This window comes from Thermobia domestica, chromosome 6, assembly GCF_964235325.1.
Source record: "Thermobia domestica chromosome 6, izTheDome1.hap1.1, whole genome shotgun sequence".
NCBI lineage: Eukaryota > Metazoa > Arthropoda > Insecta > Zygentoma > Lepismatidae > Thermobia > Thermobia domestica.
In genome coordinates this window covers 108,088,480-108,101,114 of record NC_137459.1, presented here as the reverse complement: position 1 = coordinate 108,101,114, position 12,635 = coordinate 108,088,480, and the positions used below count along the sequence as shown (strand labels likewise).

General features: G+C 33.0%; 2 protein-coding genes across 4 annotated transcripts in view; one reads left to right on the top strand and one right to left on the bottom strand.

Moving 5' to 3' along the window:
• Zw (glucose-6-phosphate 1-dehydrogenase Zw) overlaps positions 1 to 3,052 on the top strand; it is a 305,974-nt gene extending 302,922 nt beyond the window's left edge. For all 3 annotated transcript variants that reach the window (XM_081761950.1, XM_081761952.1, XM_081761951.1), the window contains one exon: positions 1,078 to 3,052. In XM_081761950.1, the coding sequence (XP_081618076.1) occupies positions 1,078 to 1,174 (97 nt within the window). In that variant the 3' untranslated portion in view covers positions 1,175 to 3,052. The remainder of the gene's footprint in view (positions 1 to 1,077) is intronic.
• The window catches only part of opm (transmembrane emp24 domain-containing protein opossum), a 36,481-nt gene continuing 26,234 nt past the window's right edge, over positions 2,389 to 12,635 (bottom strand). Inside the window, exon 5 of the mRNA XM_081761953.1 lies at positions 2,389 to 10,971. Coding sequence (XP_081618079.1) covers positions 10,897 to 10,971 — 75 coding nt within the window. The 3' untranslated portion in view covers positions 2,389 to 10,896. The remainder of the gene's footprint in view (positions 10,972 to 12,635) is intronic.

Genomic DNA, 12,635 nt, shown 5'->3' with positions numbered 1-12,635 from the left:
GACTTCTTATTTCCAGTACTGGTAGCCCCGTCCCCCATTTCTGGTCGACTTCTACCATCGGACACACGTCCAGGCTCTCTCATCGTATCACAAAGACTAAATAACTTTCTACCTATTATTCTGCCCACCATCGAACGTCTGAACACCTTAAGATTTTTTTTTTTTTTTTTTTTTTTTGTAATTCTTAAATCTCAAACAAAACTTGCCATATTTGTTACATTTATCGGGCAAATTTTTCTTTCATAATAAGGGGATAAATTCACCCCCTTATTGTAGGTCGCTTTCAATTCCAAACAGTGGGGGTAGATGGGAAACTTCAAAGAAAATATACGCCATATTGCATGAAATTGGAATAACTTTGACAAAATTTACCGTGGATAATTATTTTATTGCGGCATGTATGTGAGGAACGTAGTTGCGAGTAAATTTACCATTCTTAACAGACTTCAAAGAATGGAAATTCTTGAAGTACAAAGAAAATATACTCCATTCGTCAAAATCAAATAATATGAATGTAAACTATCATGAAACATTGTTTTATCACTTTATGTATATGCACAAACTTTAAACTTGGGCCTGTTTTTACCCTCTTATTTTTAACTTTTAGGCCCAATCAAAACTTTCTTGAAAGTACATGTAAAGTTTCATTAAAATCGGATGAATTTTGTGCAGGTTATCGTGGAACAGAAATGCACGTTGAATCGAATGGAGCAAAACAAGCATACGTTTGAGGTAACTTATACCAGGCACTAAGCTGAAGATAATTTATACAGAATCAAAAGTATCAGAGTGGCAGCTCTGCTGTTTACGAAAGTTTTAAAATTCTATTAGTGATCGATGAGTGAAAAAAATGCTTTAAATAAATGCTTATTTTATTGTTATATCGGAGAAGTAGGAAATAGTTTGATCAGGGATTTTTTTATTAACATTAATTAAATTTATCCCTCTGGAGAAACTTTCTTTTGTGCTACCATCTACGAAAATAATCATAAGCCAAAATTGTCCTTGCCTGTGAAAAGAAAAAAAAATCTTTCATGATTAAGCAATTGCGTTATTTTTCGATCCTCTCTCTTACAGATATGGTTCTCGAGGACCAAAAGAAGCCGATGAGATGTGCCAGAAACACAACTTCAAATACTATGGCTCTTACAAGTGGGTGCATCCAAGTTTGTAATCTGTTAGAAGACTGGAAGAAAGATTGAGAACAAGCTGCAATAAATGTTGCTACTGTACATTCCGTTGACTGTCTAAGATAAAGACAAAAGATTTTTATTTTTGTATTCAGATTTTTGGTTAAACTAAGTATGTTTTGAGTATTTTCTATACAAGTTTCTTAAATTGTAAATTATAAGATGTCAAAATGCAATACGTTTATCGGAAGATGAATTTTTCTTGTAAATATATAAATAATTTGTCGTAATTTTGAAGCCGGTTGTAAGCCGCTTCATTTCGAACACGTATTGTCAGTCGTATTTATACATTCCTTGTTTTAACAGGTTTGGTTTAAATTATGTACAAGAAGAAATTTGAAGTATAGAGTAATGGTATAGTGTTAATTTTATTATCATCGAAAGCATTTACATTTCTCATATTCAGCTGTATTCCATGTCAATATTTAAAGAGAAAGTGTTCAGAATGAATCACGATTATTTTCACGCTAATAAATTATATTTTTCCTGACCCAGAAGCATTTATGAGAGTTATTATTCAGATTATAGCATTTATAAACTATTGAGTCTAACAAGCAGTTTTAAGGCTGTGCAATGGAGTTAAATGTAAAACAATATCTTATTGTACTGATTTCGTAAAACAATATAAATGTTGACATAAAACATATAAGTGAACTTAATGTCTACATTGTATGATTATTCATCAAAATTGTGCTTGAAAATTGTCTGTGAAAGCTTAAAGTTTACTCGTAAATGTTTATTGTTTAGTTAATCGCAGAATTGTTTGCTTACTGAAAAACTTTTTAGCCGACTACAGGGGCTATCTTAGTATTAACACGTGATTTGTGACGTAACAAAGATAAATTGTACGTTTTATATTCGTGTTAATGTGTAAAGAACTTAAAAAGCAAAGATTACGCGATTCAATTTGACTACACTAAATTAATCATTTTATCCCAAATTCGAAGGAAAAATAGTGTTTCGCCTAGCGTTAATGAAACATGTATAACATGGAGAATCCTGAGCAAAAAAGTTTTCGTGACTAGGTAGTTAAATAATTACTGCACAAAAATCGCAATGGTTCCTATATAACAATAATAAATCGGCCAAATATATCTAGTGAACCGAAAATAAAGATTAAATTCAAAATGGTAAAATATTATATAGATAGGCCTATATAATGAAAGAGGAAACAATGGATTTTTTTTTTTTTTAACACACCGGATTCTCTGTAGATGTGCATTTTTTGTGAGTTATCGGTAAAATATTAGTTTGATTTCCATCTGTTACGCCTCTTCACAGATTAAAGATATCGGATGTTAAATGTAAGTAACTGGGGTTCAGTTGGAAGAACTTCACGGAGACTCATGTGTAGAATGTTTATCTACCACAGACAGCCACAATAGCATCGGCTATATGCTTATAAGCTTCGGAGAAATTTAACTGCCAACTGTCCAGTTAACTCTGTGTGAAGGCTGGTAATCTTCTCGTAGCTAATTAATTGCAGTGGTGTTATACACTAAATAACTAACGAATGATAATTCATGTGGACGCAGATTGTATCTCAGTAACTGCTACTGTCTTTGTAAAGCGAAAAATCTTAGAAACAGGATGGCAGTAAACCTATTTTGTAGAATCAGTAAGGTTGTCAAAACACCTGAAGGGCTACACTATGGTTGAGTAAGTCTTAGAAATACTGACTGCATTGAAATAGTAATAAAGTTTTAAAACATTTGTGAATTAGCACGTACAATTTGAATAATCTTGGAAGGTAAGCACAACTATGAATTTTGCAGAAATTACTATTACTGATTCTCAGATTGTCTTCGAAGATCTAAACCATTCCATGTGTGAAACTTAGATGTTCAACTGCAGAAAAACAACTTCTGTTTTTCTTGCAAAAACTTATCCGCGAAAATCTGTGTTCTGCTTTACGTTCAATATCGGTATTAGGTCATACTACCCAAAATTTTTCCGTATTAAAAATCAGATGCCATGTTTATACAGATGAATCAACTACAAAATTTAGTAATTTACATATTTTCCTATAAATAAAAATAAGTAAACTTACGGACTTGTCCCTTAGATGACGTTGAAGTACTAATAAAACTGTACAAAAAGAAAAAAGTTGTGATCAGAAAGCTCTACACCTAGTTGAAACAAAGAAAACTAGACTTTCTTTTTTTTTTTTTTTCACTGGCCTTTATTTCAGAGAAATTTATTTCTTGTACCATAATTAACAGAACTGCTTGTACGATGACTTTTCTTAGAAAAGCATTTATTAATTTTGCACTAATCTATTTAATTTGCCCCTCAAAACAAATACTTGAATTTATTATCAAAACTTTAAACCAATGACAACTGTATAATACTACTGTATTTACATGCAATATTAAAAGAACACATGTATTGTCATGATACATAATACAATGACAATTATTGTTCAAAAAAGGTGTAATGAATTCACTCATCCAGGCTACTTTTAACAATCACTCATATTCAGTTAATTGAAGTATCATAAGTATTATATAGAATAAGTTGCTATACACAACTATGTTGTTCCTGTAGGTAAATTTTTGCGAAATAAACAGATCATCCTTACAACAATTTTTGTACACAGTCATTAAGAATACTACAACCACAGAATGAATCATATTAACATTATGTACACAAGATACAAATAACATGCTCGAATGAGCTCTTATTGGCTATGTTTACAAAGATTTCTACAATAGTTATTTACAAAACTTTTTAAAGTATTTCTTTCCGGAAATATTGCCCAATGAGATTTATTAAATAGATATGAATCTTGCGTTATCTTGTTCTATGCTTATAGTGAGCTAGTACTAAGCATAGTGTCGTGCATAGAAGCACGATACACATGTATTAAAATTTCAGTACAAGTATGTGATGTATCTGCATCCTTTTAATCTATACGAAACAATCTCATCACTTGCAGTTATAAAACTTCCCCTTAAAAAAATTTTCCCTAGGGGGGTTCTACACTACTTTAGTATTAGAACACTTACAGTTGAGATTTCGATACAGTGCAATTTTTTCCTAAGCAACTATGGGCCACTTTGTATTTAGTACAACAAAATATCCTCTGAAGTAATTATATAACCGAAACTATTACGTTTAACAGGTCTCATTATAATGTTTTCAGATTTGACGCTTTGAGTTCTAACATTCTGTAAAACACGTTATGCAAACCAGAATTAGGTGTTCTCTCTTCTTTAAAGCTGTGTTTTGGTCTCAAGCACATTAACTTTCTTTGGCCATGCATTAAAGCTCATGTGAGCAATAATGAAACATCTATCCGTTTGGTGGCAGACTATACTGTTCAAACAAATAATGTTTTTGTGAAAGAATCAAAATTCTGCCAGTTATGTGCTTCTCAATGGAAATTTCTTCTTTTGAGTATCATTTCTCAATAGCTGAAAAATTTGTGTGCTGGGATTAACATAGAGCACAGAACACTTGTTAAGTGAGCGCAGAATGTGAAATATGGAATCAATCTAGAACTTCCAGGTCAACAGAACCAGATGAAAGAGTCAGCCGCGCAGAAGAAAACTGGAAAATACGGGTCTTATTCTGTTCAGTTCCCTCATGGGTAAAATTTTCAAGTCTTCGCTTTTAGGATAAAAGATCCAACTCAATTTTGCTGAGAATGAATGTGGTTCGGACTCCATTTTAAACTGTATATAGGCCACTTCCCACATAGCCTCGGCCCTGAAAAGGACTTAAGAAAAAATTAAGATACAGTTTAACCTTGTTAATCCGAATATCTGTTTGCTCGAGCTGTTCGGATTACTAAGGAATGAAAAAAAGAAGCCCGAAACAAGCTTAAAATACTTACATAAATTTACTGAAAGTATGTACACCGTATTCTGAAGCAAGTTTTCCTAAACTTTCTCAATTGTCCAGTCGCTTGATGATCTTGCACTTGTCCTCTAAGTTAGAGTAACATGTTTCCTTTTCGACGACATCTTGGCAACGCACGCATGATTCAACGCAACTACGTATTGTACACCCCTGAAAATCGACTGATCTAACTAATCCCGACAGCTTTGTTTACTTTTGTTTATGGTTACATCGTTGTGACAGAAAATCTAAAAATACAGTACTATGTACAGGCGACGACTGAAGGCCGTTCGGAGTTCCGTGGGTACGGATTAATGAGTTTTTACCGTATATCATAACCTAAAGCTATAATATGGGACAGCTACTACTTGTAATGAACTAAATATTACGATAATCAATGCTTTACCGCCGTACCCTATGGTCGAGTGCTTAAAACAACTGACTCCACAATACTACCAGTAGAGATATTTCGTATAGAAACTAATCGTATTTACCAAGTAGCTTATGCCAAACTCTTCTACAAATCTTAACTCGCTTCATATATGTAGTATAAAAACCTCATTCTTACAATCTTCAAGATGGTTCTTTCTTCTATGATGGTTCTTTCTTTCTTCTTCTAGAGTTATGACCTATATTCTTCTTAGGACCAATATTGCACATGACTTGATTACTTTCAATATTTAAATCATAAGGCATCAAAAAACTATGTATTCACCAAATCAATAGTCCCTTGCTCAACCTTTTCAACTAACTATTCTTTTAGCAATTGCTGCTTAAGCAAGATACGTTCAACGTCAAACTATTTTATTCTACAGTACTGAAAGTTTGTTGTCGGAGGATGCCATGGGTGCTCACTAAGAATGAACGGATGAAAAAGTAGCAGAAGGTGAAAATATAGATCTAATTAGACTGACCTGGTTATCCTAAAGCCTGAAGAACGTTATCCGAAGACTTCATTGTGCTGGATTATCAGTATATGAAAGAATCTGAAGATGGGCCATCGAAACACGTGGTGAAAACTACATTTTCTTACATGCACACAAGATGGTCGGAACAATAAAAGAGTATCTACGTTTGACAAAAAGGAAGATTTTGTCAGAATAAGCACGGCTATCTTTGCTCCACTTCTTTTTCGAAATCAAAATGACACGTAATTTCGTTAACGGAAATAATAGTTAGGCATAACGTTTTCCACCTTCCTTGAAACTGTCCTCTCAGGATTATGTTTCTTTTTTCCCAGAAACTCGCTACTTCAATATATAAACATCATCGAAAAAAAGTACATTAAATCACTTTAAAGTGCACCATAATACTATCACAAATGTTCAATCGGTGTAACGAAACTTTTCGGTATACGTCGCTCCCGTATACTAATGACTGTAGGCTGGGAGAACAAATATGTAAATATAGAGATAATTTACTCATCATATGCATACTCTTACACTTCAATAGTTGTTTAGATAGTTTCTGTGAATTATTTTGTACTGTGCTTCAGTTAAGAATTTTTTACCGACTTCTAAAACATGATTCTCAGAACATTCCGGAAGAAAAAAAACTTTGTAGTGCTTACAAAATACAATAAAATAATAGTTCATACTTCTGAAATTCTCTTCATTGTAGGGCAATATCTCGAGAGTCTGTCAACGTTACTACTTATTTTCAGACCTAATACATAACTAGGATTTTTTGCGAGTTCTATTTTATTGTAACTCATAATTAATTTTAAAAGAATGAGTTGTAAAATTTCATTGCTATTATTATTTGAAAGTTCTGTCAACATGGTATGGCGTTGAATGAACACCCTTAAGATTTTGCATATAAACTGTTTCAGAAATTCCTTTTGTGTTAATTCGGCCACAAGGGAAAAAATGGATATATATATATATATATATATATATATATATATATATACTGTAACACTGTGAAGTATCAAGGACATGGAAGGATAATAAACTGAGTATTTTGTAAACAAAAAGAATTTCAAATTATATTAACGAAAAGACCATATATGGTATAATGAGAACATTAATGGAATACACATTTCTAGCATGTTGTGAAATCTTCAAAGATAGGTGTAAAGCACCAGGGGAGAAATAGGTTAAAGCTGAAGCCATTCAATAAATACGCATTACACACTAACTAAATGGCATCAATTTATGACATTGACAAATCAAAATCTGTAATATTAACACGTACGTAACTGACACCTAGCTATAAAAAGTCTTTGACAGTGATCCCCCCACTTTATAATACATCATCATCACAAATTTTCAGATTTTTCGACTCCGTTAACTTTGACTACTAAAAGAATGTTAACGTACACTTGACTAGCAAATATATGTTGCACAATGGCTGGTCAAATGAAATGTTTACCTACCATGTAACAACCCACAAAGAATATTAAAGCTAACAATTATTGTGTTAATATAGTCCCTTAACTGACTAGTTGACATTTCATCTTTAGAATGTGAAGATTTCTTTCAAGTTAAAATATTATTCTCCTAACAATTCTCCTAACATTTGCTATATTATGAATACATGCATTAATCTCCTGCAAATTATCCCGTTGAAACTTAACGAAAAAGTTTTAAAAATATATATAATAAACGGTAAAGATAATTCTAAAATTTAACTTTTTTTTTTCATCCTGATTATTAATTTATATAAAAGACTAGGCAAAAAGTTATACACACCTACGAAAGTGAAAACTGGACTTAGAGCATAGCTGTGTTCTTACTTGGTATAACACTTGTAACGTGACTGGAGTCGGTGCTATTAGTAGGTGAAACTACTTAACCAGGATGATTGTCGGTGCCCTGATGGTAGGTCGAAGTATTTTCGTAAGTGGGGCAGCAACAGGGTTTTCAAAGGCAAGTTTCTCGTGCGCATCACGAATAGATGAAGTAGCAGAAAATTTTCAGCAACAACGTGGTTTCTGGGCGTAGGAAAGCTACATGAGCATAACTAACAACGAACAATCCCAAGGGGATTAAGGAAATGTAATGGTATGAGAACTGTTCTGTTGGGATGGACTAGGTCACGTTACTCAATGCAACTGCCATTTGCAGCGGGATATGCCATCCTGCCTGCGTGGCATAGTATTCCACAAGAACTATACCAGGATCCTGTAACATCCTTACCATTATAAATCTAGGCTTTCCTGCGATCCAGGGGAAGGTCCACAACGTATTTGGTAGGTGTATATAATCTTTTGCCCACTCAGTGTATAAAGAAAAATAATAAACATAATTTGGTTCTTTTCATAATTCTGAACTAAAATATGTTAGATAACTGGATATTTTTTGTTAATAACTATACAACCAGAATTATCGGCTATGTTCAAACTTTTTGGAAGGCTCAACTCTAAAACAAAGAAGAAAACACAAGGCCATCTATTAGAGTTCATGAAGTCCTTCAGAAATAATAAGAAGGATCATTGTGCTCATATTATTTTGTCAATGATCACAATGACTTTTACAGTCACCAGCAAAAGTGCATGTCTCCCCTCCATGTTATTTTGTCAAGAACTTCAAAGCAAATTGACAATTTAAATAATGTTTATCACCGTGCAGTAAATTGCAGTCTCCCTGTCAAAGATTATACCAAAAACTAGTAAACTCCTTTCAAAGTTTGACAAAAAAATATTTTTCATCAATGGCACTTAATAGGTAAATTACAAAAAAATCCTACCTTCAGAAAAATAAACAAATTTGAACTAATCTTACACCACCAATATAAGCGATATTAGGCAGAAGTATTTTTTTTCGTGGATTAATTACGTGATCCCTTTGGCATTTGAGCAGATACGCTCAAAATATGATGAAACAAAATGTATAAAACACCTTCCTCAATCTGTGCGTACTTCCTACATAAACTTTACAGACATTGGTTCGTATTCTTTGAATACAATTAATTAAACGTAGGCCCTCAAATTACAAACCAGCCTTTCATGGAAAGATATCTTACTGTATTCCCAACTCTATAGCACCATACGAATACATTTTATAAGACTATAATTAGGAATTACAAGATGATGCAAATATACTATCACTTCTTCGGAATCAATGCCTCCAAACCAAAATGCATTACTGAAATAATACACAACTCAGAAGAGACATACAAGATTCTAGATTCCTGAGTATAACTGGTTTACACCTTTCAAGAAATCCTCCGAGTATTACAAACGAATTTTAAACTTGTTCTAACCATAGTGAAACCAGTATGTCAAGTTAGCCACAAACAGAAAATTTATATTTTACATAAATATTGACTCGACACTGAATTCGTCATGTACATTAATAAACGAGAGGTTTTATTGTTTGCGAAGACAGGCTAAGAAGTTTTAAGCATCAATAAATCACTCTGGGCGGAACTGTTTTTGTATAGCAATGGCTTCTTGGATTTCTTCTTAAAGTCCTAACAATTATTTACGCTATTAAAAGAAGTGTACACGAATCTGGACCATTTTAAATACAAATATTTTTTCTGAGAGTTTACCTTCGCCCAATAAAATTATATGCAATATAATAACTACTTTCTTTCTAGTTGTCGAAGGACCAGTCAACTTCACTTCATTAAGAGTTCTTCAGTAAAGTATGTTCGTAGCATTACGAGTTCTTCAGCTTACATTAACAAAAACGTGGCAACGAATTTTACTCGAATTAATTTGAAAATTAAGACTGCACTACAATTAACAGCTGTTTAAAAATTAATAATTTTACTACAAAGTGAAATGGCAGACATGGATATTCATAATTTTTAAATAATTACTTAAAATTATAGACTTCAAATAGAGTTTATGTTGGATACACTTGAGTATACCACACTTTCGCTATGAATAAAAAAGGCTTCTGTCAGATTACAATGTTAAGAACCATTACTGTGTAACATTTCTTTTAGTCTTGGATGATGATAAATAAATTACATCTTGGATTGATTATCACTTTTCCTTCACTTTTTTTAAATTTCTTGCTGGTCTAAGTTTCCTATCCGACAGAAAGTTGAGACCACAGTTGTGATCCAGTAGTTTATCCATGAGATAAATCATATTACTAGCAAACGAGAGATTAGTTGAAACAGCATACGGGAGTATGTGGGGAACATTCTCATAGAATAACTATGCGTAATGTTGCCACCAAACCTAAGCATTCAACTTCCCAGCATACTATCATCAAACAAAACGCGTGTTTCCTTTCAGATGCTACTATATACTTCTAACAATTTCATATGTTACAAAATCAATTTCGAACATTCAGGGAGAAGATTTAAACTATGAATTATTTGTTGTAAATGAAAATTTATGACTATAAAAGATGACAAAACAATACTGGAAAAAATCAGACCATCAAAAGCTGTACTATTTCATTTAAGATTTTCTTTTTTCTTTTCAAATCAGGGAAAGTAATAACTATCTGAAACAAAAATAAGGACATAAATATTTAATTTAATTACCAGAACATAATCTGTTTCAGTCGAAGATTGGCTCATTATCTGGACCGCATGATCTACTTCAATATAATAAATAAATAATGAAAAAGAAATATGCACATATCACAATACATAATGAACGGAGAATAACAAAAGAAATGCGGACTGGTATATGAACAGCGATTTCAATAGCTGAGCTCCATTTGTACTGAATGTTATTATTTCTGAACTTAATTATACACTACCAAGACTAAAACTATATGAGCATGAATTGTGTCACAAAAACTTCATAACTTTCAAAACATTTTTGTCCCTCATTTATGCTTTACACCCCTAAATCACAGTTATGTGAGAACTACTATCTACTATTAACAACTGTGCACAGAAACAACACAAAAGAAATTAATATCTTAAGAACAAAAGAGCTCATTTGTTATCAGGAAAAGGTGCTTTTCTTCCATATTTGATGTACTCGAGATTTATCGTCAAATAAACTTCTGACCATCAGAACCTGAAACAAATCAATGAGGGAAATTAGTAAGTATTCTAGTCTTTAAGTATATCATAATTCTACCTATTCGGCACTAACAAGGAACCCTCGCAGTGTTGCACTGCGATTTTCATGAAATTTTGTAGGTAGAAAGTAAACCTAAAATGACCGAATACGGATCTTTTCTTTTCTGCGGAAAAACGGTTTAAGGGGGCAAAAGTCCCCCCCCCCTCTCTGAAATTGTTTGTAACCAGTGCTCAAATCCACAGAAAGACACGAACAATTGAAATGAAACTTCATACACAAATAGTAGACATAGAATGAGTGAACAACTCTTTTCTCTTTCCTACGGAAAAACTGTTTGAGAGAGCAGAAGCCCCCTCTAAACATGTTTCCAGACGAAAGAAATATTTTGGTCAATCTTTAGCATACTCCCTAAAAGTGCATGCATGAATTCAACGAAATGTCACGCACATATAGTAGACACAAAATACAAGAACACTTTTTTCTTAACCAGTTTAAGGGGGCAAAAGCCCCTCTAAAATTGTTTCTAACCAGTGCTGAAATCCGCAGAAAAACATGAACAATGGAAATGAAACTTCACACACAAATAGTAGACATGAAATAAGCGAATTTGTAAGTTTTCTTTTCTACGGAAAAAGGCATAAGGGGGCAAAAGCTCTCTTGCGAAACATTTTGCAATCAGCTCAGAAATCAACAAACCATGAACATTTCAAGTATATATAAAGATTGAAAACGTCATATAAACTAACGTTCATTTCCTTTTGTACAACTGAAGACAGAAACTCACCTATTAGTTAACAGACGATTTCGATAGATCGAAGTGTGTCACATTGATTCATAATTAGTGAAATTAAAAACGAGAACACCATTAATACAAGAACATTATTTCTGTTAGAAAGCGTTTCTCCAATTTACGCTTTGTTTGCCAATATAATCTTGACAGTAATGGTAATCAACAAAGAAATGTTGTAAACAAAGTTATTTTTTGCACCATGCGCAACGAATTACTGCTACCTGTCCACAAATATCATGTCGGAGTTGCATTCGTGTCAAAGCAATACTATACGGGCGTCTGAAATCCTTCTGGTCTTTCTGTTGTGAACCAAATGTGATACCACGGGTTTTTGAAGATGTCTATAAACCTTGAACATGAAAACTGATTATGAATCAGTGATTGTAATTTTATATTATTACTAGCATATATTACCCGCTTCGCTGGGTTAAAATGAAAATCTAATGCACAACTCCGTATCTCATGTGTTTAGTACCCGTGAAATATGCTGTTTTCGTTTCTAATGGCATAGATTTAAACAGTATCGGAAAGATCATTGGTCATCTCGGCGACCCCGAAAACCAGGGATTCCACACTAATATTGGTTATTTTCGATCATTTATATATATAGATATAGATTTCCCCTTCCCCAAGTTGCGTGGTTGAATTTGAATTTAAATGGGATCGAAAGTATAGCTGTTCATCTAAGAGATCTAGAAAGCTATAAATCCGACACTGATAGTGGTCCATTTTCTATTATAAATATCTTTATCCCCCTCCCCAAGTGGCGGGTCAGATTTTGGATGTAAACCGGATCGGGAATGTCACTGTTCAACTGAATGATCCCGAAAACCATGGACTAGACACTAATATTGCTCATTTTCGATTA